The sequence below is a fragment of the Sus scrofa genome, chromosome 1 (genome assembly GCF_000003025.6).
Source record: "Sus scrofa isolate TJ Tabasco breed Duroc chromosome 1, Sscrofa11.1, whole genome shotgun sequence".
Taxonomy (NCBI): domain Eukaryota; kingdom Metazoa; phylum Chordata; class Mammalia; order Artiodactyla; family Suidae; genus Sus; species Sus scrofa.
This window is the reverse complement of record NC_010443.5, coordinates 253,633,752-253,659,373: the sequence shown is the minus strand read 5'-3', so window position 1 is coordinate 253,659,373 and position 25,622 is coordinate 253,633,752. Positions and strand designations below refer to the sequence as shown.

The 25,622-nt window shown below is 44.6% G+C and overlaps 1 protein-coding gene across 1 annotated transcript; it reads left to right on the top strand.

Moving 5' to 3' along the window:
• SAL1 (salivary lipocalin) lies at positions 16,539 to 21,357 on the top strand. Its single transcript, NM_213814.2, is given in 7 exon segments — positions 16,539 to 16,695; positions 17,033 to 17,169; positions 17,896 to 17,966; positions 19,051 to 19,161; positions 19,530 to 19,631; positions 19,841 to 19,886; positions 21,076 to 21,357. Coding segments are annotated over 7 exon segments (576 nt in total). The 5' UTR covers positions 16,539 to 16,596; the 3' UTR covers positions 21,086 to 21,357.

Sequence of the window (25,622 nt, the reverse complement as noted above, 5' to 3'; positions counted from 1 at the left end):
GGGGCTTTAAATGAACTACCGGTGCACTGAGGCTTCCCACCTCTGACCCATTAGCTGCCCTCCAGCCTGCTCACAGGCAGAGGCCCCTGCAACAGAGACAGGATCTTCCAGAGCCAAGGCCCTGACACTGAGGGACACCAAGGTCCAAAGGAGGGGAGCAGTGGAGGCCAGGCTGCAGGGCTCACCTCCTCCATTTGTATTCATTTACTTCACTTTTCTCCTACTAGGCTGATTTTTTAGACTTTTTAGACTTTTCTTTTTTCATGAAAAGGAAGTCTTCAAAACTACAAATTTTCTTCTAAACACTGCATTAGCTGCATCCCGTAAATTTTGATATATTGTATCTTCATTGTCCCTTAACTGATCCAACTTATTTTCTAAATTTCTTGTGATTTCTGTTTGATCCAGGTTCTAGCTACCTATTCCCAGCTCCAGTGGGCAGCACTTACACACACACACACACACACACACACACACACGCACGCGCACGCACCCTGCACCACCACTCTCCAAACACCGAGCACAGGGCCTGGGCCCCCTGCAGTGCCATCTGCTCTCTGGCTCTGGTGGAGTCAAATTTGTCCCTTCCTCTCCCTTCAATTGGGCACAATTGCCTCTTCACTGCTTTCTTTTCATGGTCTCCATTTTCTTCTCAACACCTGAAGAGGTTTCTTTCTATTCTTTTTTTTTTTTTTTAATTGAAGTATAGTTGATTTACAGTGTTTCGGGTGTATAGCAAAGTGATTCCGTTATTCTTTTTCAGATTATTTTCCATTACAGGTTATTAAAAGATATTGAATATAGTTCCCTGTGCTATTCAGTAGGTCCTTGTTGGTTATTATATACAGTAGTGTGTTATCTATTAACCCCAAACTCCTAATTTATCACTCCCTTCCCTGGTAACCATTAATTTGTTTTCTATGTCCGTGAGTCTGTGAATAAATTCATTTGTATAATATTCTTAGATTCCACATATAAGTGATATCATGTGATATTTGTCTTTTTTTCTTTGACTTACTTCACCTGGTATGATAATCCCTAGGTCCATCCATGTTGCTGCACATTGCATTGTTTCATGCTTTTTTATGGCTGAGTAATATTCCTGCAGTGGTTTCTTTGGCCTGCTGCCAGGGCTTAGGGAGAATGGGGCCCAAAAAGGGAGAGAGGGTGGTTGATCTCCTATGGAAGTCTGGCAGAGAGGGCTTTAGACCAGACATCAGCCAGAGCAGACAACAGCCTCACTCTGAGTGCTTTGTTGCCACCTAGTGGCCACTATCCTCAACTACAATCTCTCAGGGCCTTGCTTTGTCTTCAAGTGCTGATTCTTGTGAATAAAAAGTGTTCTGCCTCCTTTTACCATGGAAGCTGGGATTAGGGGGATTTTTGCTGGCCTGGTCATGGATGATGGAGTCAGAATTTAGACTTGAGGGCATGTCGATTACAATGGGAGAAAATAAAGAAATTAATTCCCAACTCAAAAAGCCTGTAATGTGGAGTTTCCTTGTTGTGCAGCAGGTTAAGGATCTGGCAGCTCAGGTCACTGATGTGGCACAGGTTCAGTCCCTGGCCCAGGAATTTCTGTATGCTGCAGGCACAGCACCCCCCCCCAAAAGCCATAAGGTAGAACGAGAAATAAAGGAAATAATAAAAATAAAAACAGACACTAGTGATGTAGAAAGGCAGTTGAACTAATATGTAAATCAAAATCCTTACTTTGAGGGAAAAATTTTAAAAACATTATACAACCTCTAGTTAACCTAATCAAGACAAAGTGGGGGAGACAAAAGGAAACAAAAATACACTAATGACAAATGACAATAGGAAGGGAGCTCAGAAGCGGGGGGCTACAAAATGTGTGGGGCCCAGTGCAAAATGACATTGCAGGGATCCTTGTTCAAAAAGCAGAAGAAAAATACCCTGAAAGGTATGAAAACACGAGGTTTTTTCCCTTCCTCTGTGGACTTTTTGGTACTTTTAATTTTCTACCTATTGTCATTTTCCTTAAAGGAAAATTGAAATTATTTGCATACATTTTCCTTTTCACCCCTACATTGCACAGTGCTAGCTTTTAATGCAATATAATAGCATTTAAGGAATATGCAAAATCACCAAAACTAAACAAGTTGTGTTCTGTACTTCATATATGCACACGTATCTCGTTCTACCCGAGCAGCAGAAATGCTACACAGCTCACTTTTTCTTTCACGTCTTCCTATTGCACATTCCACGAGCACTCTCTCCCTTCAGCTTCTGCATGAGTAAGGACCAAGAAAAAGGAGCTATGTGTTCCCCTATCTTTTCCTTCCCATCTTTGTCATGATTTTCAGCAGAAGTAAATGTAGGGAAGTAAGTTTCGTGTAAAAGGACATGATATGGGTCCTTGTGGGTCTGTGTTTCTTCTAACGCCACTGCCTTCCTTCTGAGTTGGAATCAAGTATGCGGTTCAAACAGAAAGCATGGTGTCTCAGAGGCTGTCGCTCGGTTGCAGATCCAGCACTGGTACCTTTTTGCATCTTGCTGAATTCCTCTGCATTGTGGGTGCAACTCTGTGTTCGTGGACACCGTGACCATCCAGTGCAAATGGCATGACGAGGAATGGCAGACCCGAGTGATGTACGAATCTGCTCACGCACACGGTCCATTGTCCCCTTGGACTTCAAATGATTGGGGATTTCAAGATGATGGCAGCAGCCCGTTAAACCAAGTCCAGGCTCCCTGAGCACTGGGCTCTGTGTGACCGCATGGGTCATGCTCCAGGGAAACTAGCCCTGCTCAGAAGCACATGCTTGGATTTACCAGTCAGTTTACAGATTGATCCCTGCTGTCTGTGTGGTGCACAGAGCAAGGAGCATGGCCACAGCCTCGGGCGAGACCACCGCAGAGGAGAGGCAGCTCAGTGAGTTAGGTGCCCTGTGGGGGCTGCGTGCCACCAGTGGAAACTCCAGGAGCCTGGTTCCCAGAGCCTACAGCTCATCCAAGGCTACCCTCAGTGCACCCATGTGTGTGTAGAACTAGGCTGGGTATGGAGGCTTCCAAGACAGGTGGCTTGAGCCCAGGCTTTACACTATTTGGTCCCTTTAAATATGATTCACACCAGGAGTTACCGTCGTGGCTCAGTGGTTAACGAATCCGACTAGGAACCATGAGGTTGCGGGTTCGATCCCTGGCCTTGCTCAGTGGGTTAACGATCCGGCGTTGCCGTGAGCTGTAGTGTTGCCGTGAGCTGTGGTGTAGGTTGCAGACGCGGCTCGGATCCCATGTTGCTGTGGCTCTGGTGTAGGCCTGTGGCTGCAGCTCCAATTCGACCCCTAGCCTGGGAGCCTCCATGTGCCACGGGAAGCGGCCCTAGAAAAGGCAAAAAGACAAAAAAAAACCAAAAAACAAAAACCAAAAAGATTCATGCCAGAACTTCATCACATAATGTTGTTACATTATCTCCTCCTAAAAATGTCTGTTTTCCTTGGAGTTTTTATTGCTTTGTATTTTCTTTATGCACGCTCCCTTATTCAAGTAGCTGATGAAAGTACAAACTGCTTTTTAATGATTTCTTTTCTTCCTCCTCTTTCTCCGCTTTGTCCTTCTCCCCCTCCTTCTTCTTCTTCTATTTATTTATTTATTTATTTGGCTGCCCCACGGCAGATGGAGTTCCCCGGCCAGGCGTCAGATCGGAGCGGCAGTGCCGGAGCCTTAACCCACTGTGCTGGGGGCAGGGATCAAACCTGTGTCCAGGTGCTCCCAAGATGCCCCTGATCCCATTGTGCCAGAGCGGGAACCCGTTTTTTCAATTTAAACATTTTTTCCCCCTCCTTCTTCTCGTAAACCTGGAGACACGTTCCTGGAGCTTTTCACCCTCTCCAGTCAGATGTTTGCTCTTGTGCCAACTTTGCTGCTTTCCTCTTGGGAATGATCCTTTGCCATTAGCCTAAGAGTTCCCTTGGCTTCTCCCATGTGTCCATTTCATTTCTCACATATTTCTTTTGCTTTGTTTCCTTCCTCATTTTGTGAATCTCTTCCTCCAGAAACTTCCTGATAAAGGATACAAGGAAGTGAATGTTCACTCTTCATACTGACTTTATTCTGCTCTCGCCCTTGATGGAGAGTATGGCTGGATGTAGAACTCTAGGTCAAAAAAAATCATCATTCTCTCAGAATTTTTAAGCTATTTCTCCACTGTTTTCTAACTTCCAGTGGTCCTGTTTTAAGAATGCCATTCTGATTTTGTATGTGACTTATTTTTTCTTTGTAGCTCTTAGGTTCTTTTGGGTTTTTTCCTCAAATTTAAGTGTGATGGTCCTTGCTGTTAGATTTTTTTCATTCCTCAGTATATAAATCAGTTTTGTTTCATTTTACATTCCACCAGCAATGTCTGAGAATTCCGTTTGTTCTACATTCTTCCAATCTGTGATGTTTTGGCTTTCTCGTGTTTTGGTTTTTTTGTTTGTTTTTCTGTCATTCTTTTAGCATATAGAGATATCACCTGGTAGTTTGAATTAAAGAATGTAAATAAATGACAAAGTATGAAAATATCATTTATGTCCCCTCCCCCCAAAAAGAGTAGTAATATCTTTTTTTGGTTGAAGAAATCAGACTTCCTCATGTTGTTGCTGGGAGTCTCAATTTGTGCAGGCTCTTTGGAGGGCAATTATCTATTTAGCAAACCTTCGCTTACTGTCTGCGATGCCAAGACCCGTCCCCGGGGAAGTGAGTACAGTGGGGAATAAGAGATGGTCCTGCCTTCTTGAGAAAAAATGAGAAGATGACAAAAAAGCAAATAAATGCAAGAACTTATGTCTCATTATCTGTGCTTAGCAGAAAATAAAGTGCCACAAAATAAAGAACAAGGGTTGACACACCTAGAGGACAGGGTCACAGAAGGCTCTTCTAGGAGGTGATAGCTGAGTAATTTGGAGACGTATTTAAAGGCCAAAAGTGCTTCCCTCCTGACCTAGAACTTCCCCTTCTGGGAATCGGATTACAGAAGTTCAGAAAGCACACATAGCAGTGCGAGGACGTTCACTCGTGCTTCCTGTCTTGCGCCACCACCATGCCTCCCAGCTCGCAGCAGCCAGTGTGATCTTTGGAAAACTCCAATCTGATCCTGTTCCCTTCTCGGCTTAAAAGCCTTCAATTGTTTGTACTCTGGATAAAGTTCAAACTCCTTATTTTATCAATCCCACAATAACCTGACTCTTCCCTATGAATAGCTTAACTCCATTTCACACCCTTCTCCCTGCTCCTTGGGATCCGGCCACCCTGGTCTGTTTTCTGTTCTTTGCACACACTCTACACACACCGTTCCCTCCATCTGAAAGCTCTTGCCTGGATGTTTCACGTGGTTGGCACGTGCTCACCCTAGGGTCTCAGCTCGGGTCTCACGTCCTGAGAGTTGTCTTCCTGATGAAAGACTCCGGGAGTGTATAGTCTAGTTTATATCTACTCAGAGAGACAGACAACAAGCAAGCAAGTGAAACAAATATATAATAAAATTTCAGGGACTATGTGCTATGGAGGAACAAAGCAGGGAGAGTCTTTAGGAAGAACAAGCCTTGCCAGGGTGTAGGAGAAACATGTTTTTGAGGGAATATAGATGTTGCAAAGGTCATGGGGTAAAAACAAGCACGACATGTTTGGGGAACAGCAAAAGCCAGGACATGAGGCTGGGCTTGGAGAGGTCAATGCCGGAAGCAGTTTGGCTGTTTTCTGGGAATGATGGAGAAGATGGAGGTGTTGAGCAGTAAGATGATCTCATTTCCATTTTTGAAAGTTTGCTCCAGCAGTTGTGTAGAAAATAGGTTACACTTGTGAATGGAACTCAACAAGATGAAGATTGGAGCCAGTAGCCGTGGCTGCATTTCTCAAATGTATCCAAATAAGACTGGCCAATTTTTAAAGAGTACTATGTGGGTAAGCCCTGCTGTACTCTACTGAGACTCTTCAGCTGATAGTTGCAAATTATATTTACATATGTATGTAAATATACAGAAATAAACATTTAATACTTCTGACCTCAGAAATCTCACAATGCACAGAGAAAGAGAGGAAGCCGGAAGAGGCTGCTGCTCCAGTTTCCCGGGAGTGGTCACCGTGCGGCTGTGCGAGGCAGGGCGGTCCTCTAGATGGCCGCCAGAGGGCGCTCCGGAACCGCGCAGCCCTTTCAGCCTCTGATCAGCTCGCAGGGTCGGCCTTCCTCTCTGGCAACTTCAATCAGCTTCGATGGGCGTCCCAAGCTCCTGATGGAAATGCAGTTACGAATTCTTCCTCTTTCATCCCTAGATTATCTGGGACAAGTCCGAGCATGGACAGTTACAGAGATCTTAGAGAGGCTCCGTACGAACAGATCTTTCTAAGGTCCTCTCTTATGTTCAGGATGCTAAATCTCACTGACGTTTTTTCTACTGTCATTTTACTTGACTTTTCATCAGCATTTGACCCACTCACTCTCTCCTTCATTTTTCTATGTACTAAATTAAAACGTTATTGAATAAGGATCCTTTTCCAAAACATATGATTGGATGGACTACACCACATGCAGTTAAACTGAACATAGTCATTTAACATGGAATGTCACACAAATCAGTACTTCTCATTGTACAAAACTGTTTATATACCAGCTTTATGATAAACAAGGCATATGATTCTAGATTAGTAAATAATATATTTGAAAAGACTAGATTTTTAAAGCATATATTTTAAAAATATGTCCCATATATGCTATTCAAAAACTATTTCAGTTGTTTTGCATTCAAACCTAAATGCCAATATCAAAACTAATGGTTATTCTGGAAAATTGACTCCCAAACTCTTAAGAGAATACAGGTTCTGAGCTAATGTATATTAAGTGAACTAAGTAAGGCAAAGCCCAAGAAATACCAGTCATTGCCAAATTCATATAGGCACACCTAGTAGATCAGTTTTAAGCACTTCTTTAGCGATTTTTAAAAGTTTCTCACGTTATGATGAAAGTATGTTTTAAAATTCTGTAATTTGGGGAGTTTCCATTGTGGCTCAGTGGGCTAAGAACCCAGCTAGTATCCATGAGGATGAAGGTTCAATCCTTGGCCTCGCTCAGTGGATTAAGGATCTAGTGTTGCCAAAAGCTGCAGTGTAGGTCACAGATGCAGCTCGGATTCTGCATTCCTGTGGCTGTGGCATAGGTTGGTAGCTGCAGCTCTGATTCAGCCCCTAGCCTGGGAAATTCCATATGCTGCAGGTGTGGCTCAAAAAAATTTCTATAATTAAAAAAAAAATTGAAGTATAGTTGATTTACGTTGTGTTAATTTTTTCCATGCAGAAAAGTGATCCAGTTACACACACGCACACACACATATATATACATTCTTTTTTATTTTCTTTTCCATTATGGTTTATTATATGGTATTGGATATAGTTCCCTGTGCTACACAGTAGGACCTTGTTGTTTACCCATTCTATGTAAAATAGTTTGCATCTGCTAATCTTCAATTTCCAATTCATCCCTTCCCCCCCTTCTTGGCAACCACAAGTCAGTTCTCTGTATCTGTGAATTCGTTTCTGTTTCATAGATAGGTTTATTTGTGTCATATTTTAGAGTCTACATATAAGTGACATCATATGGTATTTGTCTTTCTTTTTCTGACTGACTTCACTTAGAATGAGAATCTCTAGTTGCATCCATGTTGTTGCAAATGGCATTATTTCATTCTTTTTTATGGCTGAGTAGTATTCCATTGTATATATGTACTACATCGTCTTTTTTCATTCATCCATTGACTGACATTTAAGTTGTTTCCATGTCTTGGCTATTGTAAAAAATGCTGCTATGAACATAGGGGTGCATGTATCTTTTTGATACAATTCTATAATTTAAGATTAATAATTACATTTTAGGAAAAGAAAACCATTAATGTCAGTGGTAGCATCACTGCTATTCAGTTGAACCATAAGAAACTGCCAATAATCAGCTGTTTTTTGACATATAAAATAACAGTTTTATATGGTTAAACTTAACACATGCCATGTTTTCTGCAGTTACCCCCTGAATATGATCCAGTGCATTTGGTATAGGTTTCTGAGTAAGCTGGAGAAAGCTATAGAAACTAACAAGTAACCCAATTGTCCCACTTCACATACAACTAACTAAAGTTGAAGTTATTTCCTTTAAAGGGAGGTCACTTAAACTGATTGCCAGATTTTAACTGTTCAGTTGTGATATCATGATTCTTATCAATACATCACAGCAAGTAACATTCTAAGTGAATAGAATTAGCTCTCCTTAGTTCTCCTGGAGAAAAATAAAATCTCTTTGCTTCTGCCACCTTGTTGCCAATTTCATTTTCCTGCTTTGCTAGTTTTCAATAGAAGAATTTCTATGATTTTATGAAGACTTTGCTTTTCCAGAAAAAAAAGTATTTGGACCCATGGCTTAAAGGACTTGCTTCTTTTCAGGACGCCAGGCAAAAAGGTTAACTGGTAAGAAATCTATATTTGGTTTAAAAAGTGTGTAAATTCAGTACCTGTTGTGCCCTAAGCCCAGGAGGAAACAGAAAACAGAAGAATGGGATCCAGTTCCTTCCCTTTAGAGCTCAGTCAGTGTCTGGTGCAGGAATGATCAAGACAATCACCTGAGGCAAAGCTATGAGCAAAAGTCCAAAGGGATTTTGGAAGGGACTCACTCCGAATGCAGCCAGCCGATCCCAAGCTTTCTTGTGGAACTCTGGTGTTACTTGTAAGCTCTTTTTTTTGTTGTTCTGTTTTGTGTTTTGCTTTTTTTTTTTTTTTTTCCCCTCCTGATGGTACGACCTTGTCTTCAGACTCCCTACTCTTCACTTTTCGTGGACACTCAGAAAAGACTAGTCGGTTCCCAAGAAGGGTGACCTGGAACAGTCTCTTTCCCCAGAAGATAGAATAGCTCAGTGTGGGAGTTCCCGTTGTAGCTCAGCCGGTTAAGAACCCGACATAGGGTCCATGAGGATGCAGGTTCCATCCCTGGCCTTGCTTTGCTGCAAGCTGCAGCGTACATCGCAGATGCAGCTCCGACCTGGTGTTGGCTGTTGCTGTGGCCATGGTGTAGGCAGGCAGCCGCATCTCCGATTTGAACCCCAGCCTGGGAACCTCCATATGCCACGGGTGCCCTTCCCCTAAAAAGAAATGGAGGAGAGGAAGAGAATGAAAGAACTAATATGTATTGAGAACCTCATGTGTTCCAGCACTTTCTAAACCTTTTCAGTTTAGAAGTTGTTATCTTTGCAACAACTCTTTGAGGACACTGAGACAGGGGTTAAGTGTGGAGGCAGAATTTGAATCCAGGCTTTTCGGATTCCGAAGCCATTATCGCTTCACAATTACCTTTCCAACCTATGTGCAACCATAGAAACTAGGGTTGCAGAAAATTACCCCCAAATTGATAAAAGGTCAAAGACGACCACGTGTCCTTCAACCTCATACCAGAACACCGTCTAATAAGCCCTCCTGGGGTCATCTGGTTCTCCTGGCAAATGCAACTGTGTTTAACTTGCCATCTACTGTTAAGTGGCCGGACTCTGAAGTCAGAAGTTAATTAGTCCCAAACTGAGAAGGTTCCCTTTGTTTTTGTCCAGTAAACATGTAAATGATTTCTGTTCAGTTGAGCCAATAACCGCAAAGGTTGTGGATTTATTGCCCAGCAGGAGATTACCCTCCTGTGGTTAACTTGGCAGTGTTATTCCAGCAGTTTTTTTTCCTTTCACTGACCTGTATACACAGCTGCTTCTCACATCCGCCTTTGCCTCAGCTGTCATTCTTTGGGTTCCTTCAATAATGAGTTAATTAAATCTTTGACATGGGCGCGCTGTACGAGCTGTACATGCGGTACGGGCTGTACATGCGGTACGGGCGTTCTGAGTTTTAATTCACTGAGAATTCTCTTCTGACAGCAGCACGAACCAAGTGGGTGGGTGCTGCTTGCATGCGAAAGTCAAACTCTAGGTGCCGTGGAGACAGACGAAGGATGAGAGCGTAAAACCTGGGGAATCGAAGAGAAGGAATTCTTGAGTGGGGCCTTGGAGGAAGGATACAATTTGAACAGGCCAAATGTGCAGCATGAGGAAAAGAAGCATGAAATCAGGGGGTTTTCTAGAGGCTACAATTAAAGAAGAGCCACCTAGTTTGGTCTTTTTCCTTAGCTCATGCTCTTGATTGCATAGGATCCAGAATGTGAAGATTTAGAAGAAATAGACGACTGTAGCGGCTCAGGAACAACAGGAGTTTGAGGGGGGTTTTTTGTTTTGTTTTGTTTTGTTTTTGTCTCTCTCTTTTTTGGGGGGTGGGGGCCACACCCACGGCATATGGAGGTTCCCAGGCTAGGGATTGAATTAGACCTATAGCTGCCAGTCTATACCACAGCCACAGCAACACAGGATCTGAGCCATGTCTGCGACCTACCCCACAGCCTCATGGCAACACCAGATCCTTAGCCCACTGAACGAGGCCAGGGATCGAACCCGCAACCTCATGGTTCCTAGTCGGATTCATTTCCGCCGTACCAGACGGAACTCCCTGAGCTATTTTTTATCAACAGTGTACTCTCGGGGCCTAGGCATAGTAAGCCAACAATGACTGTGAATGACTAAGTCGATCAAAAGAATAGAATATGACCAGCTCCCATTAGTGGACCACTTACTATGTGCCAAGCACTGTGCCAGGCTCTTTGCATAAGTAATTCCACCAGAGGAGTTCCCATGGTGGCTCAGCAGGTTGAGGACCCAATGCTGTCTCTGTGAGGATGCAGGTTTGATTCCTGGCCTCCCTCGGTGGGTGAAGGATCCAGCATTGCTGCAAGCTGCAGCATAGTTTGCAGATATGGCTTGGATCTGACGTTGCCAGCAGCTGTAGCTCCAACTTGACCCATGGCCCAGGAACTTTCACATGCCACAGGTACAACCATCAAAATAAAAATAATAATAATGATAATAAATAATAATTCCATCAGACTGGTGGAACCATTGATGGTACCAGTGATCATGCCATTACACTGATGCTATGAAGCAGATTTTCTTTATTTTTCAAATGAGAGCCAGCCTATGGCAAAATTGCTCTGTGGATAATCTTTATCTTTGGATAAATATCTGGACCCAAGGGGTCCAGAATCCAACACTTTTTTTTAATGGCCACACCTGCGGCATATGGAAGTTCCCAGGCCAGGGATGGAACCCGAGCCCCTGCCGTCAGATTCCCACCGCAGTGGGAACTCCCAGAATTCAACACCTTTGATTCTTCCCCCTCTGCCCAAACTGTCTAACCCCCTCCCCAAGCCTGATGCTGTCAGTACCATTGGAATAAACTGATCCTAAAGGATGAGCAGCTGAGAGTCCCAGATGGACCTCTGGGTAACCTGGGCCCACGTGTACGAGGTACTTGCTGAATTTTCGTGAGGGAATCTGGAGACAACATTCACTGGGCTCCTTGGTTTTCTTACCTTAGGGACCCCTCAGGTTGTGGTGGAAATTTCAAACTAGAAAAGAAGGGAACGGGTTTCTGCTTTCACCCCTTCCCCTGCCCTAGGTGGGCAGAGAACTCAACCTCTTTTGGGGGGACTCCTTATTTATCGAGATGTCTTGCTCAGAGTCCCTCTTCCAGAAAGGGCTCGTTCCCCTTTCAAGAAAGCTGTGAGGCATGTGGCGCCTCGCAGCCTCCACTGACAACCGGTTCAGATGGCCCTCCACTCCTGAGCCGAGCTAGTGGTGTCCTTGGGGCAGCCCATCCAGTGACTGCGCGAGACTGTGGTACAAGGTCCCATCCATTTCTGCCTAAGCCGGGACTCTCAGAGTTCCCAGGGGGTCTGACAGAGGCCGTCTCAGATCCCTTTTCCCTTTCTCAAGTGTCCCTCCCAGTAAGCTTTTCACACTCCTAAATCTGCCTTAGTATCTCCTTTCCGGGGACCCAGATGGTACCGATGGGATGCTCTTAGCTCCAAGCAACCTCCCTCGGTGAAGGGAGTGCATATTTTAGAACTGAATTTGAGCCAGTACCAGCAGAATATGTAATCACCCTGGATGCTAGGGACCAAGGAATACTTCCATTCTGGCACATGAATCACATCAGCTTTATTTCTTGCTATTCATCTTGGCACGGACTGGGTCTTGGTGTTATATAACACGGCCTGACTTGTTGCTCCCGGCTTTCTCAATGAGCGATTTGTTCAATTCAGAGTGTGACTAAAGACAAGGTCACTAAGTCCGTTTCTAGCCAGCCAGTTAGTTTCAAATCCAGTTGCCTGTTACAAATGGATTGTTATCTGGTCATATATGGACTCCAGAAGCCCCTCGCCCACACTGAGTCATGACTTAGGTTAGTCGTTTCCCAGCCACCTGGCAGACTGTTACCTTTCCCATGGGTCATTTATAAAATGCACTATAGTCTGGGGTTGGGTAAGTAAGTCTTTTTTTGGGGGGGAGGGGGTTCTTTTAAGGGCTGCACCTGCAGCATATGGAAGTTCCTGGGGTGGGGTCGAATCGGAACTGCAGCTGCCAGCCCATGCCACAGCCAGGGCAACTAAGGATCTGAGCCGCATCTACACTTCCACCACAGCTTGCAGCAATGCCAAATCCTTAACCCACTGGGTGAGGCCAGGGATCAAACTCGCATCCTTATGGTTACGAGTCGGGGTCTTAACCCACTGAGTCACAACAGGAACTTCCAAGGGTGAGGAAGTCTAATGTGGTTGGTGATCAGGTACTTAACTTGTGACCACAGGTGGAAGAGAATAGTTTTTGCTTTTCTGGGGTGTGGAAGCATCTCCCAATTCCTTATTAGAAGAGCAATACTCCCCCAAACTACCCATCCTTCCATCCATTCATCCATCAAACATTCATCCACCGAGAGAGTTGCTCCTTGGCCTTCACTTCATCACACTTGCAGCTGCATCCTTAGTGCCACATTTTGGGGAAATCTACATGCAGCTTTTTCAGTAGTAACTCTCACCTCTGGGGTTTAAATTGTCACTTGTTCCTTTTCTATCTGTCCTTCATGTCAGAACGTCCATCCTTGACCTGTGTTATAGAGTCAATAAGGGAGTTCCCGTTGTGGCTCAGTGGAAATGCACCTGACTAGTAACCACGAGGATGTGAACTAGCCTGGCCACTTCCATATGCTGTAAGTGGGGCCCTAACGAACAAACTAACTAACTAACTAAAATTGAGTCAGTAAGAGAAAGTGCTCTGGGATCAGACAATCTTGGGTCAAATATGGGTTCTCCCACTTACTGGCTGTGTGATCTTGGTGAGTTTGCTTAACCTGAGTCTCAGTTTATACCTCTGTAAACAGAATGATCGTTCTCATCAAACAGAACTATTATAAGGATTATATGAAATAATATTTGTAAAGCAATTATCTAACACTCACTGATACTTTATGACATCAAAGTATTATTTTTTAATATCTGACCCATGGACAGATGATTTTTGTACTGCTGCAAAATATATCCCCGTTATAACTATTTGCCTTGGTAAGTGGATCCTGGCACAGTCCCCTGCTTGAACAAACATGACTTTGAACAAGACCTTCTTTATCTGATTACCAGATTGTTTCTGAGTTTACGTCTAAGTGCCTTAAATATAAAAGTAACTGATGCAACTTGACTGTACTGTAGTACTTTGTATTTGCGCGCCGAAGCGAGCACTGTAATATACTAGTCTGGATTCAGGTGTCAGTGTCATGTTTGCAATGTGGGACTACAATTGTTTTAAAATAATCTCTGTTCTTAAAAGGTGGGTAGATGTTTGGGGCCTGGGCAGCTCAGCCCTGGAATGACTGGTTACTCCTGTCGTCAGTTGGTCCCATAAATAGAGCCCAAAGGCTAGCTCTCCAGGGTGGGGACACAGGACAGGATGGACCCTTGGTCCATCTGCTTCTGTTGTACTGACTGAGGCTGGCTCCTCAGACTCACCTTTCTCCACAAAACCTTGACATCCCAGACAGCCTCCATCTCCCTCTCCACTGGGCCGGGAGACAAAATTGTGGTCCATTAAAGCTGGTGTTTTTTTTTTAGACAAAGCTCTGCTCATCTGGAGGGAAAAATTCTCTGGCTCTGTTCCTGGAATTACGTGGTCCGTCGTCCATTGGACCAAGCCACGTTTTCTTTTTCCCCTGTTGTTCCTCTTCTACATCACTCTTGGCTTTTCTGTTCTCCTGTATTGCTTTTCTTTTTCTTTTTGTTTCGTTTTTTTTCTTTTCTTTTACTTTCTACCTTATAATTAGATTGTTTTCAAAACATCCACACACTGGCCAGGAGTTTCTTGAGCACACAGCCCTTATCTTATTAATCTCTTTAGCTCCTGAAAGTGCCGAGTACAGAGTAGGCATTTGTTTTGTTTTTTTAGGGCTGCACCTGCGGCCTATGGAAATTCCCAGGCTAGGGGTCAGGTTGGAGCTGCAGCTGCAGTCTTACACCACAGCCACAGCAACACCAGATCCGAGTGTCATCTGTGATCTATGCTGCAGCTTGCGGCCACACTGGATCCTTCACCTACTAAACAAGGCCAAGGATCAAACCTACATCCTCATGGGTACTAGTTGGGTTCTTAACCTGCTGAAGCATAATGGGAACTCTGCGAGCAGGCATTTGTAAATGGTAGTTGAGCTAAGTTGAGTCATCATTATTTCTCAAAAATCCTTTAGAAGCACTAGCTCCCAAATCAGCTTGCTATGCTCAAGACAAAATTACTCTGTCAGATGATTGCCCTTTGTATCTTGCATTATGTAATAGAGGTATTCCCTATTGATGGGTAGTCAGGTGAACTTTTGTAAAATGAATCCTTATTCCATGAACTTATACTATCTCCTGGGAGATGCTAACACCCGTGGTTACTCTTTTTCTATTTCCTTTTTTGGTCATCTTTCCCCATGTCTCTATCCTTCCTATCTTCCACTGTTTGAAAGTCAGTATCACCCAACTGTGGTATTTATTGGTCATCTATAAGTTGTGAGAGTGTTTTCAGGTCATTAATTTACAGCACCTACTGCAAATATTTCAATGCAGCGCACAAATATTATTTAAGGGCATCCTGTTGGAAAGCTAAGCATCGCTCTTGATCGACTTAATAGTCGTTTGGCTTTGGTTTTGTCTGGGTTTTCTTTTTAAAAAAATTTTGTTGAAGTATAGTTGATTTATAATGTGTTAATTTCTTCTTAATCGCAGAGCGATTCAGTTATACTCACAAATTCTTTTTTAAAATAAATGTTATTGGAGTATAGTTGACTTAGAAAGTTGTCTTAGTTTCAGGCGTACAGCAGAGTAAATCAGTTATGCATATACCTATATCCATTCTTTTTCAGATTATTTTCCCATGTAGGTTATTACACAGTATTGAAATTTCCCTGTGCTATACAGTAGATCCCTGTTAACCATCTATTTTATATATAGTAGTGTGTATAGTTGTACATATTTATTCTTATTTGTATTCTTTTCCATTATGGCTCATCATAGGATAGTGAATGTAGTTCCCTGTGCTATACAGCAGGACCTTGTTGTTTATCCATCCTGTATATAATAGTTTGCATCTGCTAATCCCAAACTCCCAATCCATCCCTCCCTCCACTTGGCAACCACAGGTCTGTTCTCTACATCTATTTCTGTTTCGTAGATAAACTCATTTTATTGGGTTTTTCTCTTTTTCCTTTTTGGCCACCCCTCGATATACGGAGTTCCCGGGCATTTCCCCACCTTCATTGAAAGTTGCTAAGGAGTTCTCTGGTGGCCTAGCACTTAGGAATCCAGCATTGTTACTGCACCTGCTTGGGTCACTGCTGTGCCACAGATTCAATCCCTGGCCCAAGAACTTCCGCATGCCTCAGGCACAGTTTAAAAAAAAAAAACAAAACAAAAAAACAAACAAACAAACAAACAAAAAAAACGCTTCCCTAAAGGGAGGATGACAACTTGTACTTCACTTCTGTTATGGGACCTATGAATGCGAGGCATACATGGTGATTAAACACTTGTTCAGTCATTGTGTGGAAAGGAAAGGCTGCAGTGGTCAAATCTGGAGAACAAGGAATCGAGATATACTGAATTGAATGCCAGACACCATACTCTGAAAACATTATTTTATTCAACCCTATTTTAACCCACCATATGTTAATGCTTTGTGATAGGTACCATTGTTTTTGGTAGAGACAGTTTCTTTGTTTCCGAGTCCATAAAAACAGAGTAATTCTCCCAATTCTGCACACATTGTGAGGGACTGGAAATAGAGTCCCCACACATCCCATTTCTCAGTAAGACTCCATTTCTGCCCCATGCAGCTGGATTTCCGATTGCAAGCTGGATCCACAGTTAAATCTGGTTCCACAAGGCAGTCCTGTAAAGCATCCACTATTTTACTTGAGTATGTGCTTCGAGACATGTAAGGTCACTAAGCAGATGTAAGAGGTGAGATTGCCAACTTTCAAAAGGGCAGGAACAGTCCTTGGCCTCACCCCAGTGAATGACAGACCGTTTCATGGAGTGGGAGGAACCAAGGAGGGGATAAAACCCTGAACCCAGAGCAGATATGAAAACAGAGGCACTGGGGAGTGAAGCCACCAGAGGGGAGAGATTCAGTCCCAGTGACTACAGAGGAGACAGTGCTGTCCGCTGCCAAGATGAAGCTGCTGTTCTTGCTGTGTCTGGGGCTGACTCTAGCCTCTTCCCACAAGGAAGCAGGCCAAGATGTTGTGACAAGCAACTTCGATGCTTCAAAGGTAGGGTCAATGGAGCAGAGTGCCTTCGGGTTTGGGGGATTCGGAAGCAAGGTGGCCCTCCTGGAGGGCAGGAGTCCCTTGACATATTAGACAAAAGGGGCAGTTTCAGACCTGGGACTGAGGGGAGTTGTGCCCTGTTAAAAGATGACATACTTGGGGACCTGCCTTCTCACGGAAGGGACAGTGGAAAGAGGCCTCGGTGTGGTGCCTGTTGGCCTGTGTTCGAATTGCCTCTTCGCATCAGCGTTGTGAGTCCTGGCCAGAGTTCAAAAAGACCAGCATTTGTGTGGTATCCTCTCCCCCTTTCTCGGCCAATCTTTTTCTCGATTTATTGCAGATTGCCGGCGAGTGGTATTCCATTCTTTTGGCCTCAGACGCCAAGGAAAATATAGAAGAAAATGGTAGCATGAGAGTTTTTGTGGAGCATATCCGTGTCTTGGACAACTCTTCCCTAGCCTTTAAATTTCAGAGAAAGTAAGTGTGGCTTTTTTCACTTAGGAAAGAAAAAAACCAGAAGCCCGAATATGGTCTTGGACACACACACACACACACACACACACACACACACACACACACACACACGGAAACATTCCGAGTCTGTATCCAAAATCGGAGTCCATCACCTGGCACTGATCTGAGGCTTGATAAACCTGTGGCTTTCCTATATTCAGAGATGAGGATTGGTGACAGGAATAAATTTAAACGGGAGCAGAGGAGGTAAGGGGTAGAGGGGTGACAGAATCCTAAGTAGCATGGCAGTACAGCGTAGCGTGCAAGCATAGCATTTGGAAATCGACAGCAGGTCTAGCTCTTGAATCTGTTTTCCTAGTTGTGTGACTAAGAAAGTTCATCTCTTTCTACCTCGATTTTCCCTTGGGTAAGAGAAGGTGATGCTAATGCCCTCTTGTGGTTTTTTGGTGAGGACCGGTGAGGTCGTGTTTGTAAGGTACGTGACTGAGGGGCCGGTGCATGGTGAAACTGAGCTCATTCTCTAGACAAATAGCGGTCATAATACTAAGAGTGGTAGAAGTTGTTGACTCATTCTCAAACTACCAACTAGAGTGAAATAACATAGATGAAAGCGCTCTGGAAGTGGTACCCCAGAATGCTCCGCAATTAATCAGGGGAATCAAACCACAGTCATGGAAGGGAGCCAGCCCCATCAGTCTCTCTTGGGCATCAGCACATTCTGTTTTTCAGGGTAAACGGAGAGTGTACTGACTTTTATGCGGTTTGTGACAAAGTAGGAGATGGTGTGTATACAGTTGCCTGTAAGTATGCCAAAAAAAAAGTCTTTTTACATTCTACTTCCAACCACAAGGACTGTACTAAACCCCAGTATCTTCAGGATCTTGATCAATTCCTGACCAATGCTTATTTCAATAATCTAATGGGGCCAGCGAATAGCCAATATTCTGAGTTTGGGAGAAATGCATGTGTAAAAGCCAATGCCTGGCACATAATACCATCAGATAGAGAAGGCAGTCTGGTCATATGTGCTTCCTGCAATTAAAGAAAATTGACAAAAAAAAAAAAAAGGTAAATTGGCAGGACAGGTTCTCATTTGCTGCCTACTTTCTGATGTCTGGAGCCATTGTCATATGTTTTAATATTATATAGCATATTATTATTATTCATTATTGTTATTAGTATTGAATATTATTCAATATTATTCATTATTATTAGTAGTATTGAATATTATTCAATATTATTCAATATTATAGAGCACTGGGTATATAATACCAATGGGGCTTATAGAGAGGACAGAGACACGTCTTGGTTGGCAGAGATGGCCAGGGGGCTAGGTGAGTCTCGGGGAGGATGAGGGAGGGGAAGTTGCCACTGTGGCTGAATTCCCCACCACTAGTGGTCAGTCTACCAGTTGACCTTAGACGTTGCCTCATGGAGCCCAGAGCAATGCAAATGGAAGGCAGCCAAAAGCACTCGCTCTCTCTTTCAGGATAGGCATGTGGATTTGTTTTGCGGGAGAGAATGAGTGAAAGGGGTCACTTCCTTCTCATGGACTTCAAAGAAGTTCTGAGGCTGTTCCCATCGTGGCGCAGTGGAAATGAATCCGACTGGGAACCATGAGGTTGAGGGTTCAATCCCTGGCCCTGCTCAGCAGGTCAAGGATCCGGCGTGGCCGTGAGCTGTGGTGTAGGTCGCAGACACAGCTCAGATCTGGTACTGCTGTGGCTCTGGCCGGCAGCAACAGCTCCGATTCGACCCCTTGTCTGGGGACCTCTATGTGCCATTGGTGCAGCCCTAAAAAGACCAAAAAAAAAAAAAAAAAAAAAAAAAGGTAAAATAAATAAATAAAGTTCTGAGCTGTGTTCTGTTTCCCTCCCCTGCCAGACTATGGAGAGAACAAATTTCGCCTACTTGAAGTGAACTATTCTGACTATGTCATTTTACACCTTGTGAATGTCAATGGCGACAAAACATTCCAGCTGATGGAGTTCTATGGTACTGTATTGTCATGCCGACACTTATCCTGGGGCACGGGGACCAGGGAGGGAAGGCGGCCTGGAGACACCATGGCCTTCCCAATGCTATCCTGAGACACCTGTTCTCTGAAGACAGATGCTCACCTTTGGTAAAAATCCCTCAGGCTCAGTGATGGGAAGAGGATGAGTCTCTCATGGTGCCAGAAAGCTATCCTAAAGATGTCAAGCTCAAGACAGGTCCTAGTCCATCTGCAAGACTTCTGCCTAAGCAACCAGTCAAACCAGTCAGCACCCTCCCTTTTCCCACCCATCTGGAGCCCCACCTCGCTCCTGAGCCTCACAGACCAGGGAACAAGACAAAAGCAGTTTCTGTCCCTCTTCCCACAGGCCGAAAACCAGATGTGGAGCCAAAACTCAAGGACAAGTTTGTGGAGATTTGCCAACAATATGGCATCATCAAGGAAAACATAATCGATCTGACCAAAATTGGTGAGCTTAACCATCCCTGGCCTTCTCTGCCTAACTTCCCTTTTGCTGAATGCGGACCTTACTGAAGGGGGAAATCCGAGAGAAGCTTATCCCTCCCCTGATCCGTCCCCCTTTGTCCTCGCCTGGAGAGTCATCTGGTTTCATTCTGGGAAATAAACGGGGGCTGGTCTTTTTGGTTGGTTTGAATGTGTTCTCTTCTGCCTCTATAGATCGCTGCTTCCAACTCCGAGGGAGTGGAGGAGTCCAGGAGTCCAGGTTGGTCAGCTCTGGTGGAAAGGGGGTGGCCCAGGGGGTCAGTGTCTTCCAAAAGCATTGGGGGGTTCCATCCAAAGACTACAATGAAAATAATTTGGGAAGGAAGCTTGTTGGGAGAACTTGCAATTTGACGTTGGAGCACCTGGGTTCAGGACCCGGTCCTGCCCTGAGCTCCGGAGCAAATGACACAGCAATTAAAAGGAAACAATGATGTCTACTGTACAGAGTGACGGGGTGGCTATAATGCTGGAGAAAAGGGCTCGGTAACTGATCGTGTGCTAAAAGTCATTAAGACTGAAAGTTGTAAGTGGGAAACGGGTGTGAGTATGAACCTCAAATACATGTCTGTGTTCATGGTCCATCTTCCAAGCTCAGAAGGCCATCTCACCCTCCAATTTATGGGGGGGAAATCTCTTCCTTTGATCTCTGCACATCCTTAACTTCTAATCTGGGAACAGAGCTGTCTGACTTTCCAGTTATCTTCCAATCTGGAAAATAGACCCTTGAGTCTCCTCATCTGTTTCCCGCCTCGGATTTATTGTGGGGCTTCACTCAGATACTATGCGGGGAAGTCTTAGCAACTGTGGCTTAGGTAAGGTAAGCAGTTCAAAAAAGATGGCCATGACTTTTGCCGTTATTCCTCAGTTTACCAAAAATTCTTTCAACCGTCCAATGCTGCAGATGGCAGAAACAAGCCTACGAGCCTTGGGTGCTTCCTTTCTTCTTTTCATAGACTCACCTGGGGGAAAGTCAAGATGGAATCAGCAATGGGAAAAAAAGTTATTTACTTAACACACTGGCAAATAGCGTGGTTAGAACACAGGTTGACATCTATTTCTTCAATTTTTTTTTTTTTTTGTCTTTTTCCCTTTTCTAGGGCCACATCTTCAGCATATGAAGGTTCCCAGGCTAGGGGTCGAATCGGAGCTGTAGCCACCAGCCTACGCCAGAGCCATAGCAACGCAGAATCTGAGCTGCGTCTGCAACCTACACCACAGCTCACGGCAACACTGGATCCTTAACCCACTGAGCGAGGCCAGGGATCAAACCCGCAACCTCATGGTTCCCAGTCGGATTCATTAACCACTACACCAACTTTTTTTTAAATAATAGAAATTCTCTTTGTCGTCAGTTCAGTCTGAGAAGGCTTAATGTGTTTGTGTGTTCTCTTTCTCATCTGCTTGTTTAGTGCTGAGTGAAGGCCTCCTCATGTGGGCTCCAGGATCTTCTCCTCCTTGGTCCCCCCATCATCTGGTGACAAGTCCTGTGATCCAGTTTCCATCCCGAGCCCACAGAAAGCCTGAAAGGCATTATCTCTGCCTCTTCAGGATCTTCCCTAATTATCTAGGAAGATTCATCAGCTCACCAAGAATCAAAAGTGTTCTCCAAATTCCTGACTCCCTCCGCCAGACCCAGGACAGGGCCACCATGAGGAGAACCTCCTCTACCAGGTCAATAAATGATTCTCCTTGCAGTCCTGTGACTCATCTTTGTTTCAGGCTATGCCTTCAGTTCCCTGCTTCTCTACCCCTTTCATCCCATGAGGTGGTCAGTGTCCTTCCTTTCAAACTCTTGGAAAACCTCCTTCAAACACCTCTCTTGTCTGCGGTGAACATATTAAGTGAGATTCCATGAAATGTGAGAACACTTATCTTCAGCAGTCAACACTTGGTACAGTCAGGAAGCACCAAGGAGGCTAAATGTTATTAACCTCTTCTTTGGGGAGTTTACAGGCTTTGGAGAAAGGGAAATGAAAGATCCTCTCCCATTATAATCCCTTCCCAACATCAGCTGATAACGAAAACAGTGTAAGAGCTACACGTGGGCATTGGGGCAGAGCGAGACATGGATAGGGGTTGTCATGCAAAAAGAATGACTCATTCATGATGGACATAAGGTTTATAGTAATGAGAGAAGGCTTTCTAAGCATCCAATGCTCCCCATATTCTACTCTGCCTCTAGATCTGAAGAATTAGATTGAGGGCTTTTATTCCTGACTGAAGTGCTTGGTCTGGTTTGGTAAAATACGACAAAAGGCTATGTAGAAAGTCCACCAGTCATGCTAGAATCACTCGTCTTTAAAAGGTGGCATTCAGGGAAAAGACCAGCTGACACCCCCAAGGGCGTATTGCTTGGGAATTCTTAGCACATGAACAGTAGTAACCAATGCAAGGGATGGGAGATGGCTGGATAGTGCCACGTGACCGGAAACTACAGCCAAGCGGGAGGCATAGAAAGACCCCCAGGGATGGCAGATGAGCTCATGCTGAAATCCACCCCCAACCCCAAACATTTTATGCAAATGAGGCCTGAAATGTCAAGGACCCCCAAAAGCGAGGAGTGAAGGTGTCTGAAGGAAAGCAAACGGATGGGAATGAAATGGGTACATTGGCCAGAGCAGCATCATCGTCTGGGTTCTCAGGACAGATCTGGATGCAGAGTTGGGGCCAACCAGGTGGGGCTGCAGACTGAAGATGCTGACCTCATCCTGGGTCACAGAAAGACGCTGGCTGCCTATGGCCTGCAAAGGAGGCACCATCACTTACTTGAGAACGAAAAGGGCAGTCCATGCTCTCCTGGAACAGCCTGATCCCATCACCAGCTTTCAGTGTTATCGCCAGCTGGGCTGATGCTCACAGCTGGCCCAGGTTACTCTGTTAGACAGAATCTCCTGAAACACCAACACAGACAAGGTCACTGTCATATAAGCAAGATCATTGTGCGATCCAGAAACGTGGCCCTCTCTTGGCTAAAATCAGTGGTGGCTTCTTTACTAATTATAGCTTTATCCTCATGCTGGACTCCTCTTCCTTCAGATAAGATTTTATCTGAGATATTCATAGACTTGCCCTTGCTTTCTGACAGCACCCACTCCAGAGCTTCCTTAAATCCATCCCAAGCCTGTGGTAGGTTCTTCCTATGCTCTTACGGAGACACCCATGGTTCACCATGGTGAGCAGTCTTCCTAGCTGCAATAATAAACCCAGTTTGTTCAACTACAGGTATGATCCTGGTGGTCTTTGGCTGAAGAGTATTAATATTTCTAGGACTTGAACTGAGGCCCACTCCCTGCCTGTGCCACCTGGAATTCTGGGAAACACCAAGTCCTGGTTTAATGCTGTGTGTTTAAGTAGGCACAGGCTGGCACCCAGGATGCCTCCAAGGCTTTTGGATGCCTCCAAGGCTTTTGGCCAGAGCAGTTGGAAGGATGGAATTGCTTTTTTTTTTTTTTTTTTTTTTTTTTTGTCTTTTTGCCATTTCTTGGGCCACTCCTGCGGCACATGGAGGTTCCCAGGCTAGGGGTTGAATCAGAGCTGTAGCCACTGGCCTACGCCAGAGCCACAGCAACGCTGGATCTGAGCCACATCTGCAACCTACACCATAGCTCACGGCAATGCCGGATCCTTAACCCACTGAGCAAGGGCAGGGATCAAACCCACAACCTCATGGTTCCTAGTCGGATTCATTAACCACTGCGCCATGACAGGAACTCCGGAATTGCCATTTCTTCAAGTTAGCTAGAGGAGCCAGTTCAGTGGGGAAGGATAAAATATCTGTGTTAGACATTTAATTTGTTTGTCTGGCAAGGCTGCTATGAGAAAAAAAGAAAAGAAAAAAAGGAGACCCAACCATAATTTAGTTTGGGTTAGTGACGATAGAATTAAATTCACTCTCCTGTGAACAATCTGAAGCTGGCAACTGTTCCATGTGGTTATTCAGGAACTTGGTTCCTTCTATCTTGTTTCTCCATTAGACTTAGGACCTTGTCCTCGTCTGGGTGGTTAAAGCAGAGGTGCACATAGTAAGAGAAAAGAGAATGTGGTGGAAGTAGATCTTATGCCCGCTGTCTTCTGTGCTCCCCAGCTCTGGGAGGTTCTTCCCTGTTCATTATCATCCGTGGCCACAAGTGGCTTCCTGTTCGTGCAGGCTCTTGGAGGTTATCTTGGGAATTGAAGGGTTACATGCTCTTGCTATAGGCAAGTGTCGCGAGACATGTTTCTACAATATTTTCTCAGCCTCTTTGCTGAAAACTCCATCTTGTCCTGCTTTACTTTACCCCATCTTCCTCCTTTACTTTACCCCACCTTCCTGCTTGAAAAACCGTCGCAGTGCTGGTAAATGACTTCAGCTTAAGAACAAAGACCTAAAGGCCTAAGTTATTCATAGGATCAGCTGAATGAGGACACAATGCATTGGTCTAGGCACACCGGACCTGTGCAGATTGGCATGCCATTTGCACAGCATGATAGGTCCTCTTAAGAATAAAAGAGGAGCCCCATGGCCCCAAGGGGCTTATGAGGGGTGGTTAGCTGGATATGCACTAGCAAGGAGCACCGAGGTACAAACCGAGGCACGCTGGGTTGCTGCAGATAGGCATGCCTCTGCAGAAGCACAATGGTGATTCTCTAGATGCTGTGCAGATAGCTGACGCCAAGCTTCCTCAAATGCTACTGATTGTTAAATGCCTAAAGTTCAGAATAAAAGCTTAATCAGCAACAGGCTATGTGACTTTTAAAATAACTTTAAAAAACCTATATCCTGCACCTACAACCCCCTTCTCACTTGACATAATCCTAAAAAGCACAGTAAAAGCAGTGTGGTTTCTTAAGGCGGGGCTCTTGGTCCCTGAGACCTTGAGTCCCCTGGTTCCCACCTTTACTTAATATAAATGTCCCTGTGTCTTGTTTTATGTTAACTTCTTTCCTTAAGTTTCACAGCACCCGTTCTTCAGCCCCATCCTGCTGAGCTGGTCTCGGCAAGCAAGACCTAATTTTCTTTTGGCAATGCAAATTCCCCAAAACCTGCTAGGCTTCTGTAAGTTTTGTATTTGCCTCTTAACTCTTCCATGTGCATATAACAAGACTCCCCAGATCTTAGCAAGACTTAGAGTTAAGCCTGGAAACGCCTAGGCTGGCCTCTACCCTCTCCACTCTATCCTTTTTTCTTAATTTAATGGTAGCTAATTTGAGGCCATCTAAAAGAACATGTTTGGGTGGGATGGGCCCTTAATCCCCTCTTTGCTGGTAGGATCAGAGCTTCTCAACAGCAGCAACATCGCCTCCAACTGAAACTAGGTTTTCACCCCACAGCCACTGATTACAACTGGTTGGCTTTGGGGTAAAGAAGCAATAACCCTGACACAAACAAGGGGACACTTCAGGCAGAGAGTATCTCTTTTAACAAAGTTGTGCCATCTTCTCTCTCTGCTTGCACCCTGGCTGGCTCTAGCCCAAGTCTCTCCCTCTTTTAAGTTTTGCTGAAATCAGCAAGAGCCATGGCCACAATGCCAATATTTGAACCCTCCGAATATTTTCTATCTATTCCTCTAGGTCCACAGCCTTTGTCAGCCCACGGCCTGTTTTCCAAGATACAGCAGGCAACCATTTGACCACACGTTTCACCAACATGTAGAGTCACCAGCTTTCCAGGCTGTGGTAGTTGAGTCCTTGGTGCCCAACATTGACCTTCCTCCAGTAAACCGGCCACACGTTTTAGGTTCTATCAATTCCTCAACTAGTAAATTTCCACCACATCCCATATTCTTGTAACAAGCCCTTGCGAATAAAAAAAATCATGATAAAGCCAGATATTGTACGTGTTAAGAAAGATCTATGTCAGAGGGCCTGTGAAATACAGAGCAAAGGTCAAAGCCCAGGGAGGTTTGCTGGCCAGTTTCCCTTAAAGATACTGGGATAAATGGCCCTTCCTATTCCACCCTGTTGATGTAAATATCTT